The sequence below is a fragment of the Hermetia illucens genome, chromosome 1 (assembly GCF_905115235.1).
Source record: "Hermetia illucens chromosome 1, iHerIll2.2.curated.20191125, whole genome shotgun sequence".
In the NCBI taxonomy this organism is placed as follows: Eukaryota; Metazoa; Arthropoda; class Insecta; order Diptera; family Stratiomyidae; genus Hermetia; species Hermetia illucens.
In genome coordinates, this window is record NC_051849.1 from 189,004,688 (window position 1) to 189,030,345 (window position 25,658).

The 25,658-nt window shown below is 41.0% G+C and overlaps 1 protein-coding gene across 3 annotated transcripts in view; it reads left to right on the forward strand.

Annotated features, from left to right (window-relative positions):
* The window catches only part of LOC119650888 (arf-GAP domain and FG repeat-containing protein 1), a 194,059-nt gene that overhangs the window by 130,564 nt on the left and 37,837 nt on the right, over window positions 1–25,658 (forward strand). For 2 of the 3 annotated variants that reach the window (XM_038054068.1, XM_038054075.1), the window contains exon 2: window positions 23,871–24,871. In XM_038054068.1, coding sequence (XP_037909996.1) covers window positions 23,871–24,871 — 1,001 coding nt within the window. The remainder of the gene's footprint in view (window positions 1–23,870; window positions 24,872–25,658) is intronic. The other variant, XM_038054082.1, reaches the window with a different exon arrangement.

Sequence of the window (25,658 nt, forward strand, 5' to 3'; positions counted from 1 at the left end):
ATCACTTCGGGCAGCTTTGTTGCTGTTGGCCCAGTTCGTTTTTCTTCTCCCACACCGAAAGGCAATCATGGCAGAAAATCGTTGAAAAGCAACATTATGACATCGTCACAAAACCGGTATGACTTGCAAAAGAAAGAAGAAGATGAATGGGCCAAGAAAAAGTTGACACAATCGTCGCGGGAGCAGGCGAAAGATATCATCAGATGAAGAAGTTGCAGACTTTTGTTCGGCATGCGAACGAGTTTTGCCAAAAAAAAAATGAATCGGAACAATTCAATTCACTGCAACACTTGCGACATTTCATATCATCTATGTTGGCATACAAGGTCGCAACTACTTTACTTATGCTCATTGCGATTCAGATGGGGAATCATTTTTGGAATAATTTCTTCAATGTTCGAACAACAAAAAGTAAAAATTCCAACAAAATAGGTTTTTTCTTCAAAGTTCAATGACATCATACTAAAGATTTTTTCACCAAAATTTGATTACTTTCTCTTAAAGAAGTCCATATTTAATATTTACAGCCAATTATGTAGATATCATTGCATGTACTACCTGATTTTCATCGGTGTTGCAAATAAGCCCACGTTTTTTGGAAAACGCCAAAAACACGAACTTTTGGAAAATTTGCAGAATTAAGGGGGTCATCCCGTGTGAAGGCCGTTTTTTTTGCCTTTTTTTGAAAAATTATTTTGGAGGACTGGATAAAGATAGAAACGTGATTTTTTCACCATATGTTTATTGATATCTCTAGTATATGTGATAAATTTTTCAGCTTGATTTCGTAGCTAATTTTCGGAATAGGTGTTAATTTATGCACCCATCTCCAAAAAAAGGTGTTTTTCTGCTGCCACGCTGGAGGGCGCTGTGTTCATTTGAGGAAAAAAAACTAAACGGCATTTTAATGTGGACAATATTCCACGGTCCGCAAACTAGGATAATTAGAAAATATTGAAAGGTACATTTTTGGTGGGCTTTTAAACTTAATTTTTTGAATTTTGGTGTTTTTTTACGGTTTTTTTTATGAATAAAAAAAAAACTACCCGTCCGATTGCAATTATCCTAGTTTGCGGACCGTAGAAATATCTACTAAAGAAGCCGTGGAAATTTCAAAGAATTTGGTTGGATAGATTTTGAGCTACGGTGGCAGCCGATTTTCAAGATGCAGTTTCGAGAAAAACGCATTTGAAAATTTAAATGTGATTATCAACAGTAAAATTTTAGCCCACCATTAAACTGCTATACCTGGTCCATAGAAAGCACCCTCCGTTTCTTCAAAAAAGTCTTGTAAGGCCGATTGTTGCTCTCTGGTGTCAATTGTGGCTCTTTTAGCGAGGTCAGTCGATCGTCGTTCGGACCGCCAAATTCGCGCTTCATTACAGCGGTCGGCATAAACCTGACATATGTGACCAACTTGACATCCCATTGTCACTAGGATTTTGAGAATGCCATTGAATCCTTCATTGAAAATAATTACAGCCAGAAAAGTGGCTATTTCTACGACCTTGGCCGCAAAATGAAGGTGTTTAGGAGCGAAAGTTCAGATCAATGCATTTAACGACTCATTGTTATTCTGGGTCTCTGCTCCTAAACATCTGTTCAAGAGATCATCTCGTGACAAATCTTCATAGGTTGGTTTGATGACTGTTTGAACTTCTTCAGTCAAAGGTGCCTTCTCGAGGTGAAAACTATCCAGTTCTCCTTTAGCTTCCGCTTTGCGCCATTTGCACCAACTGTCTTCACCTGTTGGACAATTTTGATGCTGAGGGTTTTCGTCAGTAGAATATATATGGAAGAAAGTTTCCCAAATTTCTTGCTTCATTCCTTCTATCGAATTTGCATGTCGACGAATAGCTAGCCCAGAAAATGTAGTGAGGTCCTTATCAGTAAGTTTTCCACACCCTTTTCCACCAATGCCTTTGTGATTCTTCTTTGCATTTCTAAGCCGCGTTCCCATTCTTGTCTCGATATGTCTTACGTATTCCTTTTTTACTCCTAAGTATATTTTATTATTTGCAGAAATTTGCAGAAATACCGGAGAAAACTCCAGCAAAATCCAATATACAATATACAAAACTTATCGCAATTGGAACATCCATGTTCATGCTTGCTAAAAGTTTCTTTGCTGATATTGATGCGAAGTCCTTTTTCTTCTCTGATAAGTATCGATTCCCATGAAATACTCGTTTTTTAGTGCGAGCATGACGTTGAACATTAAAGCGATCTCCCTTCGTACGATCCATTTAAAAAAATCACTGAACACACAAACAGCACAATACTTACAACAAAATATAACTGAGTATAGGTTGAAAGCCTTTCAGTGCTCACTCTAGACTGGATTATCCTTTTTATTGCAAACAGCAAATAAGTTTAGACAATTGATTGGTTTTCCATCTTTTTATATTTATACCTGTGTTCAAATTTATAAGGCTCAGGTAAAAAACTAACAGGTAAAAAAAGATTCGATGCTCTTTCTCATCGAGTACTCTAGCCGCGGCCGCAAACTCCTTATCTGTTTAACCCTGTAATTTCTGAAGGACTCGGAATATCGGAAAATCCCTTTGCCCACATATTCTCCACTATATATAGATACAATTCATGCAAAAAAAAAAAAATCGATTTCTCCAACCCGACACACGGGATGACCCCCTTAATACAAAAAAATCTAAATTTAAAAAAAATAATGATGCAGAAATTTAGTATTTTCTTTCCTTTATATGATACAATCATTTCATAATCAAAAATTTAATTTTTGGAGATTTTCTCTGAACAACGAAACAAAGTGTTGCACATCACCCCACTTCACCCTAACATATATATATATTTTTTTAATTGATTAATTTTTTTTATTGAGTAAACAAAGCCAATCGGAAAATTTCCATTACAAACAACACTTAGACGGATTTCACCAATTTGATGACTAGCCAAGCCATCAGACAAATTGTATCGTGTGAATATCCACAAAACAAGTCATCCAACTTGCTCAACGGTTTTTCTAGAGTTTTAAATTTTTTCCTTTGTATGGCCAACTATTCGTTGTGTGTAGATACTAGTTACCCAATTTGGCAATGAGATTTACAAAAATTAATCCGAATGGCGTAGAGAAATCAGCACTATTTTAGATTATGACGTTTATCTGTATATTACTTGGGGCTGATTCATCCTGGAAAAGTTTATGTTTTGCTGTTCATTGCTCATTCCTATTGAATTGAGAATGATTTGTCAGGTCCTTCTCTCTAGATCATTCATCATCACCATCAACGGCGCAACAACCGGTATCCGGTCTAGGTCTGCCTTAATAAGGAACTCCAGACATCCCGGTTTTGCGCCGAGGTCCACCAATTCGATATCCCTAAAAGTTGTCCTGCGTGCTGACCTACGCTATCGGTTCATCTTAGGCAGGGTCTCCCTCGTCTTCTTTTTCTACCATAGATATTGCCCTTATAGACTTTCCGGGTGGGATCATCCTCATCCATATGGATTAAGTGACCCGCCCACCGTAACCTATTGAGCCGGATTTTATCCACAACTGGACGGTCATGGTATCGCTCATAGATTTCGTCATTATGTAGCCTACGGAATCGTCCATCCTCATGTAAGGGGCCAAAAATTCTTCGGAGGATTCTTCTCTCAAACGCGGCCAAGAGTTCGCAATTTTTCTTGCTTAGAACCCAAATTTCAGAGGAATACATGAGGACTGGCAAGATCATTGTCTTGTACAGTAAGAGCTTTGACCCTATGGTTAGACGTTTTGAGTGGAACAGTTTTTGTAAGCTGAAATAGCCTCTGTTGGCCGCGAACAGCCGTGCGCGGATTTAATCATCGTAACTGTTATTGGTTGTGATTTTCGACCCTAGATAGGAGAAACTATCAACGGTCTCAAAATTGTAGTCTCCTATCTATATTTTTAACGTTTGACCAGTGCGGTTTGATGTTGTTGGTTGGTTTTTGGTGTTGACGTTGCCACCATATACTCTGTTTTGCCTTCATTGATGTGCAACCCAAGATCTCGCGCCGCCTGCTCGATCTGGATGAAGGTAGTCTGTACGTCTCGGGTGGTTCTTCCCATGATGCATAGGCCAGTAGTTGGATGGACTTAAAGAGGATCGTACCTCTTGCATTTACCTCAGCATCACGGATCACTTTCTTGAGGGGCAGGTTAAAGAGGACGCATGATAGGAAATCCCCTTGTCCGTAGACCGTTTTTGATGTCGAATGGTCTTGAGAGTGATCCCGCGTGCCCACGTTCTTTGAGAATGCGACATTATTCGGTATACAGCATTCTTCTGTTCCGTTGCTAGCTTACATTCATCGTCAAACCAGCCGTTCCGACTCTTTTTGCGCTAGGGCCAAGTATGTTTGTGGTCGTATTTATGATAACGTTCTTCAGGTGGTTGTGAAGATCATTTGCTGATGCTTCATCTCCAGGATCTCTGTTGACTGCGGTTATTGCGGCATCCATTTCCATCCAACCTGGAGGACCAGTTGGTACAATTTGTCTCGTTTTTAGGCACGGGAGACTCGCCTTCAGCCTTCTCCGTCCGCAGCTTTTCATTAAGAAAGAGCTCCCAGTGGTCACAATGTGAAGGTTGGCATAGGGTTTGGCAATAGAGCTGTTGGTGGTGGTTCAGCAGGCGTGTCTCAGGTTTTATGCTCCATTGTGGGTACCAACCCACGTTTCGCCCTGAGACCTATGCTACCCTTTACCCACCAGATCATCTAGATCATTACAAGGTCCAAAGTTGAGCATCTCGTCTTTACCCACCTTCCTTGTCGTTTGTCTTCTTTTCTTTTTTTATAAGCATTGCAATTTTTTTTTTGAAAGGAGGTCAAAGTTTTCTTTGAGCAGTCGATAAAATGGAACATTAACGCTATCGCTCTACAAGAAACAAATTTGGGTTAGCTGTAAAATCGCGGACATGAGATTGCGTACAATTTTCAAAAGTGAAAAACCTTAAGGATGTCGGGAGTTTAGAGTTGCATTCATGCATCACGATCAACTTAAAGAAAGTCAAAAGTTGATTATATGTATGCATGTATGTTGTTTTTTTTTCGTACAAACAGATATAAAAAATTTTTAAAGACGCGTTTAAGATTCGCACCCACTTAAAACCCCCCTCGATCTAACCAAACCCAGCCTCGCGATATCAACATTTAGGTATCACTTCGCGCGGTGGGTTTACTTTGAGGCACTCATGCTTTTGGTCCTTTGGGTCCTCCTCCTTCTAACTTTCAATAGCTCATCCTGTAGTTTGAACATTGCGGTGGAAACCATAAATCCCCCCCCTCCCCCCCCGACCTCATCATTTCACAAATTACACCCTCCGGGCTTAGGATCCTTTTCAGCGTTTATTTTGATTTTCCCTCGCCGTCATGAACCTTGGGCAGTGAAACGTTACATATTCTGGATCCACCGGTACGCTACCGCATTCAGGACAGTTCGAAGGATCATTCGGCCGCAAGCTCGTGTAATCCTGAATTAATAAACTCATTCTTGGACATTTAAGGAGTAGGCTCTCTCCAAAGATATCCAGAACAGCGTAGCAGGCAACAGGAAAAAAATCTTTGGATTTCGGTTAGAATGGGGTTTTCATCAAAGATGCTGTTTCAAAAGATTTTACATCTAGAGCCCAAACGGCATTTCAGAAATGAAATTTGAACGTAAAATGCAGTTGGTTGAAAAACTCCAGCACTCCCAACCATCCATTACCGCCTAAATAAAAATTTTATCCAACAATACTCAGCCGGATAAATATGACAATTAGGATTCGACGCAGGATTTCGTCATATTTTATTTGCTTGTCGCATTGGTCATGAGTTTAGTTTTGCACTCATTGACTCTCCCCCCCAATCTCTTCTGCAACTGGGTCTAGGATTCAGAAAACATTCTTTGTCAACTATGGAGCGCGTCATGTGTGCTGTCAGGACATCTACATATTTCAAACAGACTCTTTCAGGGTATTATGTTATCAATAATCTCTCCCTAAATTCTGATTTAGGACACTACCTACCTTCAAGGATTGTTCGGAATAATTGTGCTCACATCCACTGAAATAGGATTCAAAAGGTAAAAGGAGACAAAACGAATTTTCGCATAGTACCTGAAACAGCATGTGAGAGACAAACAGGCAGTTGGACTGACAAACAGGCAGATGTCAAACCAATCTCAAGTTCCATTTTTCAACAAAACTTTAAAAATTAACCATCAAGTTGTCATCCTTATCAGTATTGTATTGGCTAACAAATATACGACTAAACCAATGTTTTCATTGCCCATGAACCACCAATTTGACAAGTTAGTTAATTCTGAAGAAGGTCAAATCTACTATCTCCAAAATCTTCCTTCACTAACCAAGGTATCAACCACATCTTTTGGAGATGGAGTATTCGAAAAGTAACTAAAATTCTAGATTCACAAGGGATACTTCCTTCCCACATACTTCAATTTTTGTCATTCACGCATCAATAATTCCCAAGACAATTTTTAAAGCAGCCAACAAGCCTCAATGTCAACGCTGTCAACTCATTTAATTTCATGAAGTTAAAAAAGCCATAAACTAGGGCACGTCAAAATGCTACCCTATTTGATCCCACGTGTCACTTATTAAGTTATTCCGTAGGCAAAGGAATGAAATTATCTCCTCTTCATCTTATCTTTACGGCACGTATGGAATTAAATTCTAAAGAATTTCACCTGAATAAACAGAAAAAGGATTTCCAGGCGATTGTATGCATATGAATGTTTGTAAACTGGCAAAGGTGTGGATGTGAAATATAATGTATTTTCCTAGAGCTTAATGAGAAACATTTTGCGCACTAATGAAAGGGAATGTGAAACGAAATATTTAATATGCCCTGATGTGAATATGACGTCCTTACTGGAATAATTATGTGTTCCTCAAAGCTTCAAAAGTTACCGCATGAGCATGAAGCCTTTGACGACAAAATTATGTAAAATTCAGGGCATATGTAATCAACGAACTCATGTTATCAAATTGCGAAAGAGGACTGCGTACAGGATATGCCATTACGTTTTGATTAGCTACAATATGAGACCAGTCGCTTCCAGGAAAATATGACATACGAATATGTCAGTGAGATAGGATTCCTAGAGATATTTTTGTATCCAATTTTTCTTTTACTTCTTACTCCCAGAGCAACCATATTTCATTTTAAACAGAAATAATTGACACCGTCGTGGATTTAATGGATTACGGTACGTCCTTTTTGCTTCATCGTTGAAAGTCAAAAGCCAGCAATAGGCCTTTGCTGCAGAAATGGAGGAACACGTATCCTCTTTATGAATTAAAATTTCAAGGAGAAAGGAAATTCTGTGGACGACTTGTTTCTCCGTAATTTCACCTTGAAGTTTTCTCATTTTTCACATCCAACCCGCTACATTTTTCTTCATCTGTTTTACTCTGGATAATATGATTGTGGGAGATTCCAGGATTGCAGGATTTTCTACCCGAATCTACGTAGTAATGTTAAGAAAACTGGCCAATTTTTTTCCATTTTCAACAAAGTATTACTGAACACAGACGTCACATAAGCAGTGTTATTTTTTGACCCTGATTTTTTAGAGTCATCGTCACAAATATGTAGATACAGAACTCAAAACCACAATCCAATACACCATAGTGAACAGATGGAAGCATTGTTAATATTGTCTATAGAGTGGTTCAGATAATACGATTTTTTTGATAATTAATTTGATGACTTAAGGCTTTAGGATTAGACTATATCTCCTGACAAACACAGACTTTGTGAATAGACAACAACCAAAATTTTGAAAGGCTGCATATTCTTGCGTGGGATTTTACTATGTCAACATGATTGATGTTTTTGTCTCTTATTATTAAAGAAATAATGAAAAGGAGGAGAAAGAAAATGAATAAAATTGAGAAATTCTAAATTTGATGGAGATTAATTATTGAAAGGTGGATTGATATTACACAGCCGGCTCGTGAAGCAAATTCTGAATCTTATCGGAAGAGCATCAAACTTGGGCAAGAATGCTACGTTGGAAGATGTTACAAGCACAAAATGACCTACGACTTGTACCGTAAACCAAATGACTACTCCAAATCAATGATCATATCCACGGTCACCAATGCAACCTATCACAAGACCTTTGACAAGAAATCGTCTCGAGACACAGGGGGGGCGTTTAAAACACATTTGAGCTTGGGTTCCTAGAAAGAAAAATTGTGAGCTCTTGATCATGTTCGAGAGAAGAATCCTCCGAAGAATTTTTGGTCCCTTAAAGAGGATGGACGATTCCGTAGTCTATATAACTCTTGCTGTTTCCTTCAAAGTGACATATCCTCACGACTTCGATGCTATCGTCTAATCTTCCTTTTGGCCACAGGGGGTCTTCGTCAAGCTTTATCAGAGGACTAAGCTTCGTGAAAATTTCCGATCCGCCCGCCTACCTCGCCGAACTTGAATGATTCCACAATTATATACTCTTTTACCAAAATGTAAGGGGTCTAAGGACCAAGCTGTCGGATTTCAAACTGTCTGCCTTAGCATTCCAACATCATGTTATCTGCATTTCTGAAGCCTGGCTGGATGACAGGATTTTAGATTCTGAGCTCTTCGAAGGTTACTCTGTCTTTCGTTCTGACAAAGACTGCGCTGCGCTTGGCAAGACAACTGGCGGAGGAGCCCTAATAGCTGTTACGTCCTCTCTCCGCGCCGAAATCATCTTTTCCTCCCCTTCCTCCTCTTACGATTCTGTCACCATACGTGTCTTTCCTCCAAACGTATGTCCCTTTATCATATCGTGTGTATATTTTCCCTGCCTAAGCCCGCCTTCTCTGTACGAGGATTTCTTCGACAGATTATCAGAGGTCCTAACCGGTTTGTTTCTCTCACTTCCTTTCATCCTCTGTCGCGACTTTAATCTTCCTATGCTCTCCTGGCCCATTACTCCTGGCCTTCCTAATAACTCGACCCACCCCTCCCTCCCTCTATCCACTTTCATGTACACCTGTAACGTCTTTCTAGAAACTACTTAGATCGCACTCTTGACCTTGTCCTTTCTAACCTTTCTATGCGTTGTCTTCCCCAATCCCTTCATGCTCCGTCTTACGTTGCCCCTGACGCCCATCATCCTCCTCTCGAGTTCGACGTTCAGATATCCCGACTCCACTCTCCGGTCGCTCGCAAGCCTACCAAGTTCAACTTTCTTAAGGCGAACTTTGAAGGTCTAAACTTAGCCCTGGCGTCAATCAACTGAGTCCTCCTCCTCTCTCTATTTACGTGTGACCAAGCACTCAACACTTTCTATACCATTTTATCTGATCTTCTTCCTTGTTACGTTCCCTCCTCTCCTAAGTGCTTACGGTCTTACCTCGTCTGGTCCACCACTGAAGTTCACAAAAAACTACGTCAAAAAGAGGCTGCGAGGAAGAAGTTCCTGTCTTCTAGAAACGATTCTGACTTAGTTTTTTTTAAATCTCTACATTCATCGGTTAAATCCTAAATACGTAAGTCCAGAAACGAATATTTGACCAGTGTGGAAGATTCATTCAAGCGCGGAACTCTGAAACCTTTCTGGTCCCACATTCGGAACTCCCCGCAGTTATCCCCTCCGTCCATTAAATTCTCTGGCTTCTCAGGTAACTCCCCCCGACTATCTTGTGATTTGTGCCGCTAATTTTTGTCAGTCTATGTTCCCCCTCCTTCCTCCGAATTCCACCTGATAGTGGATGTGGCCTGCCCAGCATCGGCTACCATTCCCCTTCTTACCCCTATCCTTGTCGAGTACCTCATTGGCAAACTTAATGCCAATGTCGGACCTGGCTACAATGGTTTTCTAAACCTCTTTTTGCTCAAAACTGATAAGTTCATCTCCCTTCCCCTATCTCTTATTATCAACAAAAGCCTCGAAGAGAATCATTTTCCCGCCTTGTGGAAAGAGGCTCTCATCATCCCCATACACAAAAGTGGCGATCGTACGCTTGCCGAGAATTATCGTCCCATTTTCCTCCTCTCCTCCTGTTCCAAAATCCTATGTCAGCGACTGGTTGTCCGCCTACTTTGGCTAACACATAGTGAAAGAACAACACGGCTTCGTTAGGCGTAGGTACACTGCCCCTAATCTGCTTAACTTTACCAACATTGTCGCCAAATATCTAAATTCACGGCAAGAAATGCATACCATTTACACTGACTTCGCTAAAGCCTTCGACACTGTAAATCACAAGATACTTCTATCCAAACTCTCGTCTCTAAACGTTCCCATACCACTTGTTTTATGGCTTGCCTCTTACCTTTCTAACCGATCCTGCCGCGTCTCTTTTGATGGCTGTACTTCGCGCTCCTCCTCCCTTTCCTCTGGCGTCCCACAGGGATCTATTCTGGGTCCCTTGTTATTTTTATTTTTTATTAACGACCTTCCTCCCTTCCTTACTTGTCCCTGTTTGCTCTATGCAGACGACCTTAAGCTGTTTTCCGCTATATCGTCACCTATGGACTGTGTTTCCCTTCAATCTAACATTGACACTCTGGTTCGTTGGTGCTCGAATAATGGTTTAGCGCTAAACGTCAAAAAATGTCACTCTATGTGCTACTCCCTCAAATCCTCACCCACTTCTTTCTCCTACTCTTTTAACGGGCATTCCTTATCCTGCTTAAATTCCACTCAAGACCTCGGAATCACATTCGACAATAAGCTCCGCTTTGACACCCATTGCCTCGATGTCATCAATCGAGCTGCAAAATTGTCAGGCTTTATACTTCGTTCCTCCTCTAATTTTGACTCCATCCAACCCTCCTTAGCTCTCTTCAATTCCCTCGTGAGGAATATCCTCGAATATTGCTCCGTGATCTGGTCTCCCTCCCGTAACTGTGATTGTCTTGCCCTTGATGTGCAACGTAAATTCACCCGTTCCCTCTTCTTTAAGAAAAGCTTCCCTTGTGTGGACTACCCCCTTGGCCTCCGCTTCCTGAACCTTCCCTTCCTACAACAGCGTAGATAGCCACAGCAGGGTATCCATTACCAAGAGCCATAAGAGCGGAGAGAGAACCCGTCCCTGTGAGCAGCCCCTAAGACATCCTGCCTCAATAGACTTCTGGCCAACAAATGTGTGGATTTTTTTCCACTCTAGCATAGCGATTCCAGCTAGCGGCTGAAGCACACATCAGAGCACGATGTTGTTAGTTCTTTGTTCTTTGGCGCTGGCGTTGGCACCATATACTTCGTCTTGCCTTCATTAATGTGCAGCTCGAGATTTTGCACCGTCCGCTCGATCTAGATGAAGGTAGATTACATCTCGGGTTTTTTCTTTCCATAATGCCAATATCGTCAGCGTTGGTCAGTAGTTGGGTGGACTTGAAGAGGATGGTGCTTTTTGCATTGACATTTGCACTTTCACCAGGGTAAAGTTAAAGACAACGCATGAGTCTCGAAAGTGATCCTGCTGGCTTTATCTGGCCTCACACATTGGTCAGGGTCAGCCTAGCCAGTCTTATCAATTGCATGGGGATACCTAACTAAAAATACTAATCATAAAACGACCTTCCTGGTTTCTCCTCTTCCCTTTCCTCTTTTTAAATTTCTGTTATTGATAAATGCCAATATGTGGAGTTTTACTGTCAAAAAGTGCATTGTTCCATTTTATCAGCAACAACACAACAGCACAAAAAATCCAACATTGCATTTTACGCTGATTATGGGAAACAAAATATGAATCAATCAAAAAATTTGATTTGATTGTTTACTCAGATTTTTCAGTCAATTCGTTTTTTGATTGATTGCATGCCAAGCTGGGGAACTGCAAAGATATCTGTCTGTTTTGCTGCCAAACAGTGTCAGTCTCGTCGGATTTTGTTGATTGTTGATTGTTGTTTGATATCTACATCAGCATTGTGTGATGTTCTTTGATGGATTAGTAGAAAGTAATGCATTTAAAATGACATTTCCTCACCTGAATAAATGTCTTACTAACTTTCAAAAGTAAATAAAAACATTTCAAAAAACTTGATTAAACGATTATCAGAGGAGCAATGACTGAAATTACGTCCAAAATACACATTGCTGATAATAAGTGTTTTCATTTCTTATCTGCCATCGAAAAGCAACTTCGTCTGCATCAGAATGAATTTATTAAGAAATGGCCTTTTCAATGTCAATAGCGGACATTGACCAATGTCTGAAAAAGATATCACTCTCCACACGCACATGGCTTGCAATATTTATTGATATCTTATGAAAGAATTTTCTACTAACAATTGTTGGATCATTAAAATACTCCGTAATACTCTAAATCGCCTCTGGCGATACTTTTTAGAAGAACGATTTAATCTGATAGGTATCAGCTTCTTTTTTACACAAGATTAAACACATCTAAAAGTGAAAGGAACTTACTCATCGTCAGCATCATCACTACACTATAATAGAGGTCGGAGAAAGTATCTAAGATAGTTAGCGAAAAGCAAGAAGCGCTAAGAGCACTGGCGAAAAGTTTACTTAGCTCTTCAGTTTTGCGGGTATCAAGTACGATTGAAGATTTTACGTTTTACTACATAGGTACATATGTGTGTGCATGTATTTGCTGGAAAGATATCCTAAGTAGTGAACACTACTAAATGGTAATACCCGAAGATATATTCAACTTCTGCTATATCAGCATAACCGCACTTGAATCACATATAGAATTACAATAGCTGTCATGACAAGGTAGTCAAAAGTTATATTGAAATGTAATCAGATACGTGTATCTTCACTAGTACGAAGTGGCTGATTTTAAGTAAAATCGAGGATTACGTTAATATTCAACGTATATAATCCAGGAAAATGTACGATTTATAAACGAATAACAGTTAACCTCCTGAGAGTTTTTTTTTGGAGTAGGGTAGGTGAATGCGTTTACACACAGAGTGTTGGACTCCCGCAACAGCACCCTGTCGGACTACCAACTAAACACCTCCCTGTCATCAGAGAACTAGCCTAGAACCGTTTGACGCATTCCTGCGGGCTAGCCCTCCTGCTCTCCCGGCTTTGGGAGCCTTCAAGTCGGGGAATTCCTTTCACCAACGGGAGGAGAGGGAAAGAAGGGAGTTGTTAGTTCAGGAACCCCTTACCGTCCGATCCCTCTGCCGGTCGAGTTCAATCTTCTTCACAATACGATTCCAGCTGCCAGCGCTCTTAAGCATCTCTCTCACAATGTTGTCTGGAGAGAGCTCCCCTGTGTCTGCATAAAGCTGCTGACGAAACCCGTCCCTCCTCTCGCAGGAGAAAAAATTGTGCTCAGCGTCGTCCACCACTCCATTGCAGAACGCACAATCAGGAGATCGCGCCTTCCCGGTCCTGTGCAGGTAAGACTGAAAACCTCCATGCCCATTTAGAAGTTGGGTAAGGAAGTAATCAATCTCACCGTGCGTTCTGTTCAACCACGGGTGTCAATGAGCCGCACAGTCCATCTGCCCCTTAGCTCATTTTGTCAAGAGAATTGCCACTCGGCAAGGGTGCGTTGACGTTCTTCACGGACAACCACCTCTCTTAAGTTTTCGTCCTTACGGCGGTAGACAGCTTTGCGTTTCTTGGCAAGGAGGGCAACGGGGATCACTCCCACGATCACCATCACAGCCGGTTCGGAGACGATGCGATAAGCAGACGCCACTAGCCTCTGCACTTGAGCAAGGCGCTTACGATGCATCTCCTTGTCAAGGGCATCAGCCCATACCTCCGCACCATAGAGCAGAACCGACTGCGTTGCTCCCATAAGGAGACGTCTCCTAGTTGATATAGGGCCCCCGACATTCGCCATTAGCCGACTCTAGGCCGCGACTCCACTTGCAGCCCTGTCCGCTGCTGCTCTGATTTTCTCGAAGAAGCGTACCTTCAAGTCGAGCATTAAACCAAGGTATTTAACCACAGATTTTGACTCTATAGTCAACTCACCGATCGATATGGGACGCAGGGTCGGGATTCTCCTTCTGGTCAAGATGACTACTTCGGTTTTTTTTCCGCCTACTCGTCGCATGAATATGCAAAGTCTGCTTTGCGCCCGTTTAACAGGTCGGCCGGCAACCAATGCCGCAATGTCGTCTGCATAACCGACCAGGCGCGACTCTTCGGGCATATCAAGTCTCAGCAGACTATCGTGGGAAGCATTCCAGAGGTCGGGATTCTCCTTTTGGTCAAGATGACTACTTCGCTTTTTTTCAGCGCAAGGCTGAAACCGTGAGCAGTCATCCATCCGCTTACCCGTCGCATGAATATGCAAAGTCTGCTTTGCGCCTGTTCAATAGTGCGTCCGGCAACAAGTGCCGCAATGTCGTCTGCATAACCGACCAGGCGCAACTCTTCGGGCATATCGAGTCTCAGCAGACTATCGTAGGAAGCGTTCCAGAGGTTCGGTCCTAGGATGGATCCCTGTGCTATTCCCGACGTGATTTCCATCCTCCTTTGGCCCTCTAGCGTCTTATAGAGCATGGAGCGGTCTTTCAGATAATATCCGCAGGAGATAGCTTGGCACGTGAAATGAGTTTTCTACCTAACATATCTGACATCAAACGTTATGAGGAGCACTATCCGTGTGCCTCGGCTCGATGAACCGCATCTACGACCTCCATAACAGCATCCACTGTAGATCTACCTGTTCTGAACCAGAATTGCCTTCCGGATAAGTCCCCAGCAGACCGGATGGCTTCGGCAAGTCTACTCCTGATGAGCTTCTCGAGCACTTTTCCGGCCGTGTCAAGGATACACAGCGGTCGGTATGCAGACGGGAGCTCTGGGTCTCCTTTATCCTTACTGATCAGCGCGAGTGTGGCCACTTTCCAGCGACAAGGAAAAATGCCCTCCTTCAAGCAAGCGTTCAACACTTCAAGCAGCAATTCTGGCCGTTGACGGAACGCCAGTTTGTAAACTTCCGCCGGGATGCCATCAGGGCCTGGCGCCTTCTTGTTTTTTATAATGAGAACTGCTTTTTAGAGCTCTCTCATTGTGAAAAGGGGGCAATCCTCGACGCTCTCCACGCTATTTACATCAACCCGTACAGGGTGTCTGGGGAAAAATGCACAATGCGACCGATCTGGTCGGTACATAGTATGCAGGGCCTCCGTTTGCACGTCAACGATGTGCCAAACGGTGGAGCTTCTGACATTCCCTCCGTAGGCCGGAAATTTTTGCCGTCCACCAATACATAGAAGGCTTATTGCGCCTGGGACCCCTTCCGTGCATGGAAGCCTCACACGTCGTTGTTATCAGGTTCATCACTGAATTTACGACGGTGTCAACTACGACACTACCATCCCCCGGAGCGCCCTCCAGCAAGAGCTTCGACAAAGTTCTCAATGTTCACCCTCGCGACATTCCACAAGCAGGGAGAGCGTCGCGTTGGTGCTTGCCGGCAAGTAGCGTCAACCACTTCGAACGCGTTGTACTAATGATCACTTGCCGAGAAGTCTTCTAGAACTCGCCACCCATTCACCGATGATGCCAGAGATTCCGACGCAAAAAGTGATGTCAGGAGTGCTTCCTTCACAGCCTGGGCGGCGAAACGTTGGCCTGGATCCGGTGATTAAAACTACAAGCCCGGTTCTCGCTACCATTTACAGAATCCGTTTCCCTCTTGAGTCTGACTGAGGCATGCCCCATTCAAGAGTCCTGGCGTTAAAATCACCGCCTACCAGGATTCGTCCCTCCGTGCTCGAAACGGCGTTCTCCAGAGTATCAAACCGGCGCCGGAAGTCCGGCATCGTCTCGTTCGGCGTCAAGTAAACTATAAAAAAACGTTATCTCTAAACACTGGATCCAGACAAACCCGTTCCTCCGGCCTTCGGTAAGAACACGATAAATCGTGATACCATGAGGACGGGTCCTTGTTTCGGTATTGCTCGCTAATCAGCAGTAGATCAGCATTTACTTCCGCAGCGAACTGTGCTAGCAACTGGTGAGCGGTTGCACTTCAGTGCATGTGCTGGAAACTACTTCGATAAAGTCTCCTTCTTGCACGTCGCCCTGTGTCTGTTTTTCCCCAGTTCGCCTTGTAGTGGGCTATCTGCGGTCCGTTTGACGCAAGCAGCGTCCTCAGCTCTCTTTCTGCTCTCCAATCGTCTTCCGCTGCTCTCCACGTTCACCTATAGAAGGAGATACGGTCCAATAGTTCCTCTAGTTCCATCAGCCCGTTTTTAACGCCTTTGCTGACGTTCCTCTGGAGGAACGTTGCCAACCGCATACGCTTCACCACTGCCGTGCATTTCCTGATGAGCCTTTCCTCTTCGGCTCTAGCGAGGACTGTCGACTGCACTTCCACTCGGTTTCTGTCCGAACCCATGTGCTCAGGACTAGCGATTCTGACTGAGCTTACTTCCGGAACAGGGGCACTACAAAGTATTCGAGTTGCCATCTCCGCACGGTCAGTCGTGCCACTTGATGAGGCTTCCTGTTTATTTGGGCCCCCCAGTGTCACATCGGGTATGTCAGCCCTCACTGTCTTCTTCGCTGATCGCTGCGGTGAACGTCGCATTTTTGTACTCCGCCCAAACGCTCTTAGCACTTCCTCCTTCGTTGCTGTTTCGTCGATTTTTTTTATTAATGTATGTGTATTCTCCATGTAACCAGTGCATCGTACACAAGGGAGCGGGCCGCAATAGTCAGAAACGGGTGTACACTCGGGGACACAGCCCCTACCCCAGTTCCCTGATCCCGGAATTCACGGACGGATCAACGCTGACTCGGGGCAACACCGGTTCAGTGCACACTACCCGACCAGGGTCCCGAAGGGCTGGCTCCTGATACACGTCACAACTACCACCTTGGCAGAGCTACGCTCCCATCACCCCGTCGACGCTGACAAGGAGTTGCCGACGGCTCCGGAAACTTCCAGTGTGTTCCGACGTGTACCGGTCATTCGCGGTTCGCTCTTCACCGAGAAGCTTTCTCGAGGCTACTACCTAGGTCGCAGGTATACTGCCAGCTAGGGAGTCAGAATTACTTACTCGGGTACCTCGGGGACGTCACACCCCGTATCGTAAGCGACTCGTTAAAGGTCGCTAACGACCCCTGAGGGTAGTCATAGTTAATTTAAGCACTTCTCCACTAGCGGAACCCATCCACGTTTATATCTGGAAGCAAACTGAAGATTGATAGTCATCGTAGTTGCTCCTGCCGTAACTAATCGTCCACTTACTACTATCTATAAGGGTTCACTGTGTGCTGGACTACGTAGATTAATAGTTGAGAAAATGGGTTTTCAATGCATTCAACGAGGAGCATAGTCTTAAAAAGAAAATATGTAGTAGCAGAAGTGGAGACCTTAACTCTAATTGATGAAGCGACATAGTCCCACATTTCATCCAACAACGGAAAACCTTAACCGAATTTTCATGTCATGCAAATGAAATTGAAATCTAATTGAATTTCCTTTCAAATGTATACAAGATGTGCTTCCACGGAATCGAATCAACTATAGTACAAACCGTAGGTCGTTAACTTGGGGCTCTAAAACTTTATTGCGTTTACGTTCATTCATTCAATATGTTCGCTGGGAAAAAGTTTTTCTGTACAAGTTCTTTGGTTTTTGGATTTATTATGGAAGGGGTAGGTGTCGGCTAAGGCCAGTGTTGGACTGGATCCAGCCGTAAATGTATAAAAGGCTGACAGCATAGTAGCTCGTCGTTGGATGATAGTGTCACTCACGCAGTCACTTTAGGAGAGCTACTGTTGGGAAATTGAAATGGAAAAGTTATATCATTAAATGTAACGAGATAATAAAAGAAAGCAAGCGATTTAGACGATATAAATTAACTGGAGATTTGATTATGCGGTTGTCAGCCGTGGAGTGGGGCGGTATCTGCAATAAGGAATCACAATTCACAAAAGGATATACAAATATTAAGTGGAGTTGGGCTGAACATTTTGGAGGAAATAAAGAATATCTTGGTGAATAATCACATTGGGGAGCAGATTTATTGGCAATCAAGGGTCTCAGTGCTGCTTGTCATGCTATACTATATACGATTAGGTCCTGGTCCTGGTCAGCTGGGTTAGCGTTTTTTATGCTTGTAAAAAGGGCCAAAAGAACCCTCACTAATTCATTGTTGAATGACGTTGGTTTAGGCTGGATAACAAAAATTACTGGCCTCTAATATGTAAATATTTTCTTTGAACCAGTAAACAGCAAATTCATCACTCTTCATTTTATAAAAGGAAACATTCTACGAATTAACTGCTGAGAGGGCATTTTTAATCACGTAATTCTGTATAAATGAAGAAATTTGCTGGATGTATGCAAGGTAAATAAATCCAAAACGTATACCCTTAATGTTTGTTGTGTAAAATTTAAATGAAATGTTTTTTTCTGTTTTCCATATATTTTCGTCAAATATTCGAGAAAATTCCTCAGATCTTCAGGTTTCATTAATTTTGAATTTCCGCACAGGCTTTTTTTCATATTAGTATATTTTATTTTTTTCTCTTTGATTTTCGATGAAATATTTAATTCTATATATATATGTATATATATAATCCTGCAGAAGCGGGGTAGCACAAAGACGAATGAAAACATCCATGACGAGCAAGGAACACGGGGTAATGAGATCGAAAGGCTGATGCTTGTATTCTATTCGTCTTGTATACTTCAAATTAACTCTTGGCTAGTTTTTGAGTTTAGGATCTCTAAAGATATTCTGCCTGAATTCAACTCATACATTTATAACGGATTTCAAGTTAGGAGAGTTGACAGACGTATCCATTCTTCACAAATCGCTTCAAGCGCCTTGGCTTCATCCTACATTAAAATGACTGCCTCTCTGTCTCTGATTGATTGGCTTGATTGTTTACGGTTGGCTCCCTTGTGCTAGCTGCGATTAAAGCCAAAGATGACGGAGGTGCAAGATAGGCTTCACATCCACTGGCATCATTGTCAACCTTGAATTTGGCACGAACCTGTATTTCCACCTTAAGATAAGGAGGCTCTGATGGAGCTGGCTCTTTGATTTGGACTAATATTCAGATCTCCTGATTTTGATTTGGGTAACCGGCAACTATTTCCTTTATTATTCAAGTTTCCTCATTCAGAGTTGTACCATTTTTCCATGGCGTTCTTACGAATTTGGAGTGATTTAGAAATCCCCTGTATGCTGTAGCCTAATCGATACATAGTATGTTTGCGATTTCTATACGCTTTTGAATTTGATTATGAACCATTGCTTCTGCCATAAATTTTCACTTTGATATATTAAAAGTTTCCGTACTTCATCTTCTATTAAACAAAGCTAAACAAGTCGGGAAACCGGAAGCTGGATGCTTCAGGCACGAAAGATTTTGTGCATTTCTTAGTACGTAGCACGTAATATATCCATGTATTATGTGAGGGTATCCACTTTCGGGTGATGTTGACATTCATAGTGTTCAATTTTCAAAGAAGCAACAAATTTGAGGTATTATAACTTTGTTAGTAATAGTGCGATTTCCACCAAATTTGGTAAGATCATGCTCTATATTATAGCCTATATCACTGCAATAAGGTTTTGTGTTTACACAAAAAGCATAAAGTGCTGAAGTAATTGCGGGTATGTCCAAATTGTCAATTTTTGGTGACTCAGAAGCACCCGGTTCGTGATCTTGGCGTGAACTTTCAAAGTTCCATGCGTTATATACGCAGTGTGGGCATTTTCAGGGTCTATATTAATTATCCCTTTAATTTTTTGGTAAATCACAGGGGCGTCATCTAGGCCTTCCATAATTCCAATATTGAATAATTCTAATATTTTTCAACCGATTTTGATTAATGAGCATAATAAATAATTTCGAATTCAATCTATACTAAACGTCCATCTCCATTGAATACGCGAATCAGTTTTTCTTGAGCATTCTGAATAACATTGGCCAAATTTTCATGCAGCACCTAATGCGGCTCGTAGGCTAGCCTTGCGTTCATCAATGGTCTTCGGCTTGTTGACATATACTTTACTTTTTTAGGTTTTGTGCGCAAAAAACCTTATTAGAATCGATTCTATATCTGTCTATCTGTTGGTCTGTCACATCAGATTTTTTCGGAAACCGTTGAGGCTATTGCTACAAAATTTGCTGAGAATATTACATATAGCAAGTGGTGCCATTTTGTGTTGAGGCTCTCCATACATGAAAAAGAAGGGTGTACATTTTTTTCACAGATCATGCTTATGTGGTGTATCATATGAATGGGCTTGATTTGTACTTTCTGAAACTGAGCAGTGAAGGTCCAAAATGTGTGCCCCGAAAAGTATAGCAGGTCTCTTTCTCAAAGCCTATCAAACCGAAAAATCTGAAAAAAATCATAATGGTGGACTAAACAAAATCTAGACCGTAAAATACATCCCATTTCGATACATGTTCAAATAAAGTTAATCATAGCATATTACCATATTTTAGAAATCCGTAGGAAAACCCACCTTAAGTTCATTTTATAAGTACAAAATTTGGTACCATTATAAATAATAATATAATATACAATTTTGGAAAGCTTGAAGGAAATCCAACTATTATTAACAAAGTTATAGAAAGTCAAAGTTTTGCTTTCATATAAATTTATTGCACTCTAAAGCACGTATGATGTCATCATCATATAAAGTCAATACATGTGAACGGCGGAGTTGGGTACATCAAGGAATATTTTGAATTTTTAGCTATGTATGAATTGAAAAACGTGCATAGGAAATTGTTCACAGAAGACGAACACAAAAGCTTTATACCTGGAGCGTCCAGCTTCTGGTATTCCGACTTGTCGAAAATAGGAGTTTGTCAGACCTTTGTGTTAACATTTAACGATAGCACGCGTCATTGAATATTTCTTCCACTGAAGAAAAATAGTCCGATGATGGTTTTCGAGAATATTTCGATTTAAACGGTGACCATGCATTATTATCAACACTCTCTCCTTCTGCTCAATAACTTCATTAGAGTGCCGAGCGCCTTGACATCGTCAGTTGACGTCGATGGTCGGCCGGGAAGCGCTTTGTCTTCAACTAAATAAACTTAAATAAAAAATTGGCCTTATTTTTTGGACATAGTACGAGGGTGGTTTGAGAGGTTTCCGACCTCAACGTGAAGGTGGCAGCACTCGTCAATAAAAGTTAGGGAATGTGGTTCGGCATCTTTTGACAGATACTCACCAAAATTTCAGCCATTTTGGACACGCAGTTGTTTGACAATCATTTGAGTGAGTCGATGTCAGTGTTTTTGTGAAAATTGAAAAAAAACGAGTATCAAGCTGCCATTAAATATTTGTTTTTGATAGGTTATATGCCTACCCAAATCAAAGATGAGTTGGACACTGTATAGGAGAATTCTGCACCATCGTTTACCACTGTGAAATTTTAGGCAGCTGAATTCAAACATGGCCGTACAAACTTAGGAGACGATGAACGTTCGAAACGCCCAGAAACTGCAACCACTGACGATAACATCGCTAAAGTTCACCAAATGGTGCTAAATGACCATCGAATTAAACTGAGGAAGATAGTAGAGGCTATGATTATATCAAAAGAATGTGTTTGCCACATGCTGAATGAAGATTTAGGCATGAGAAAGCTGTCCGCATGTTGGGTGCCGCGTTTGCTCGAATGAACGTTATGCGCTGGTTTATGCGCAATAAATCACAGTTTGGGCGAGGATTAATTACTGTAGATGAAATTTGGATACATTACGCTGGAAAGAAAAATGCAGTGAAAACAGTGGACTACGAAGGGGAAACGGCTCCAAGAAAGCAAAAACTGTTTGTTCGGTCGGGAAAGTGATGGCGACTATTTTTTGGGATAGTCATGGAGTTATCTTACGATTATCTTCAAACAGGAAAAACCATTACAGGAGCATACCACGTATCATTACAGAAATTGCGGAAAAACGGCCAAATTCGAAAAAAAAAAATTCTGTTTCATCAAGAAAATGCGTTGTTGCCATGGCGAAAATTTACTAATTATGGTTCCTTGATCACTGTCCTTATTCAGCAGATTAGCCCCAAGCGACTCCTTATCCAAAAATTGCACTCGGAGGACAGGGAATTTCGTCACATGAGGAGGGCAACACCTTCGTAAACAATTATTTTGCAGAGAAAGACGCCGAGTATTATTTGGACGGGTTAAAGAGATGAGAACATCGCTGGGAGAAATGTGTAAACTTGCAAGGAAACTATGCATCATTGTTAGATCGGAAACTTTTCAGACCACCATCGTAGTACTTCGTTTAAACATAAAGATAGCTTATTCCAAACTTTGCGTTGAGGTCAACGTCTCGTATCCGTGCATAAACATAGATCAAATAGAGATTTTGGTGCATATTTTTAGATTTTATCATGGTATTCTTCCGATTCTGATTGAGCTGTTCACTGAATAAAATAGTCTCCGTTTTCAAGGTTTTGTGTAAACACATGTGGGGTATCAAATGAAAGGTCTTGATAAGTACTTCTCGATGCATGTCTTAGTTTTGACATTTGTTCGAAAAGTGGGGAGTGCGGGGAGTTGAAAATGATCATTTTTTTAACGAACCCATTCTCAGAAACTACCCAACCGAAAAATCTGAAAAAAATCAGGGGGCTGACGCGATATGGTGCCTAGGCTCCGAAATACCCTCCATCAAATAAAGTTAATAATAGTACATTACCATAATTTTTAGTAATTGACAGGAAAACCCCCCTTAAGTTCACCCTAAAATCATATATTGCAGTAATATAGGCTATAGCATAGAGCATGATCCTGCCGAATTTGGTGAAAATTACACTATTACTAACAAAGTTATACTAGGTCAAAATTGTCGCTTCTCTGCAAATTCAAGACTATGAATGTCAATATCACTTGAAAATGTATTATATATTTTCCATAATATATGCATCTCTTTATAAAAGAAATACACAAAACCTTTCATACCTGAAGCGTCTAACTTTCGATTTCCCGACTTGTTCAAGTTATAGTTCCCCATCGACATATTTTGCCTATTCCTTCTCTTCTCTCTTCTCTCCCTCAAGTCTGACTTATTTTGCTGCTTTCTCCAGGTTAATGTACTGTAGCGTTAGGTATAGAATGTGACGCAATGTATATATTATCAGCGTACCCTACTCTTTTGTTGGAGTTCGACAATAGTAATGCTGCGTTGTCGATGGGTATTTTTCTTATGACATTCTCCAGGCCTAGGTTGAAGAGTATGGCCCGATTGCATCCCGTTTTCGGTCTGAGTCAATTTTGAATCTGTGGATCAGTTCGTCGTTAATGATTATTCAAACATTATATCATCGTATGTATGTATATTGATAGTATATCTAGTGCGTATCGATATTGAATTCATAACACTTCCTTAGAATATTTTTTGAGAATGATGGAGTCCTAAGTCCGCATCAACTTAATGCTGGACCAGACCAAATGGGGAGCAACCTACTCCCTCTTTCCTGGTCCACGGACCCCTCGCTTAGGGCTTGCACCCAAACTTTTCAAAAATGTCATCGCTTGGCACTTCCTTAGAGCCCGTTTAACTTAAAACATTTGGACGTGGAGTGTAGATTGTCCGTTATACATTCGCTTTAGTTTTTCCATTGTGTTTCTCTAAATCCCCAGATATGGGCCGGAATGAACGAGCAATATTTAGGCTCCTTAGCTATCAGGTAAGGGGGAAATTAACTGCAGTTGAATGGTTGATTTAGTTGCCTTGTTTCAGTATTCCTTCTAGCCCATAGTTCCATACTCTGCTAAAGCTTGGGTGTCCTAATATCATGCAGTTTAGCGTTAAAGTGCCGAAAATTTTCATAATGATGCAAAGCTTCTTCACATATGTATATAAGTATCAACCTATATTATATCTAGACTTAAATCCAATGAATTTTCGCATATCTATTGGTAGCATACGCAATATCCTTAAATTTGTTTCCATCTTTTTATTTCAGACGTGGCCTTACACCTCCCCATCGTGTCAAATCAATATCAATGGCAACATTTACGCCAGAGGAAATTGAATTCTTAAAATCGCACGGAAATGACGTTTGCGCGAAGACATGGCTTGGATTGTGGGATCCAAAACGAATTATTCATCAGGATCAAAGAGAGCTTATGATAGACAAATACGAAAGAAAACGTTATTACTTGGAGCCTGCTAGTCCTTTGAAATCGTTAACAAATAATGCTGCAACGAAGGCACCGCCTACGATGAATGGAAACACTGTAAATGGAACGAGTAATGGAATTCATTTAAATGGAAATAGTAACATTCATCTTAACAATAACAGTTCGAAACAAGTGGCTGAGAATAATCTAAAGAATATTGCATTAGCGCCGCCGTCAACGCTGCATCTCTCTAATAATTCTATTAATAGTAGTTCTAGTAGTACTAATAGTAGTCGACAACAAAATAGGTATAATAATTTTCAAAATCAATTCACACCGGATGAAAATGGTTTCTTCGACTCAACATCATCATCTGCAAATAAGCTACAGAACAATAATAACGTAATCAACGGCGGCAACACTAACTCTAATACTAGTCACCTAACAAATGGCGGCTTGAATCCTCTAACAAATCATCTAAATAATTGTCAAATAAGTAACAAGAATAGCCTCAACGTTCAGAATTCAGATAATTCGAATTTTCTAAGTAATAAATTCACACCGGATTCAGAGTTTGTTGCGGATTTCGGGTCAGCGAATATCTTTAATGCTGTTACCAGTGGTGCTGCCGTCAGTGCAAATGCATCTAATAAATCACAGGCGAATTCCTTGAATGGATTTAAGATTCATCAGAACGGAACGAACGGACACAATTTCAGTAATGGCGAAACAACTGCCAACGCAGCCGCACCAACAGTGAATGGAAATAGCAATTCGAGCTCAATATCAAACGCAAATGCTAATTTTGCAGATTTTGATCATGCGTCTATCTATAATGCTGCAGGTAAGGGAATTATCTTTTTATGAATATTAACTGGATTATGCAACTTTCTCGAATATTCACATGTTTCTTCCAGTTTACATAGTAGGTATGCTCCCCAGTGAGTTATCTCAGCCTAACTGAATATTTTGAATCTATCTAAATACTCGAAATAATTTAGATAAATTTGTCATCCATGCTAAGAAGATTAGACTAGATTTTACAATCTCTGAATAATTCACAAACTTGACTCTAATTTACATTTCTTTAATATCATGTCATATTTATCCTTTAAATAATCACTTAATCAGGAAGCAGAAATAGCGAAGGACAACAATGATACGTTTAGATTTATTTAAATTGTTAAAATGCAAGTGATAAACGGTCTGGGTAGTTTCCTCCGAAAAAATCACTTCACTGTATTCAAATCAAATTTACAAAAATCTTGACATGATATCATCGTCATTGTGACTGAAGGTGATAAAATTATGAATTTTGGGGCAAAAATATTATTTTTCGATTCTTGCATTTTATAAGCTGGTTAGTAGTCGAACTTGAAAATTGGCATGTACTTGCCTAGTTCTTGGGGAATTTTTCCGAAGTGTTGAAAAATAATTAACAAATTGTCGGTTCAAGAATAAAATAATATTTCAACAGACTTTGTTTAGCCCTTTTTAAATTATTCTTTTACTTTGTTCAATGGCGGACATTCTGACATGAATGGAAGTTCTAAGCTACTCGATGTTATGGAAGAGCTGGCCGAGTCCCCAAAGAACTAACTAATTTGGCTCATAGTCGTCATCATCAATGG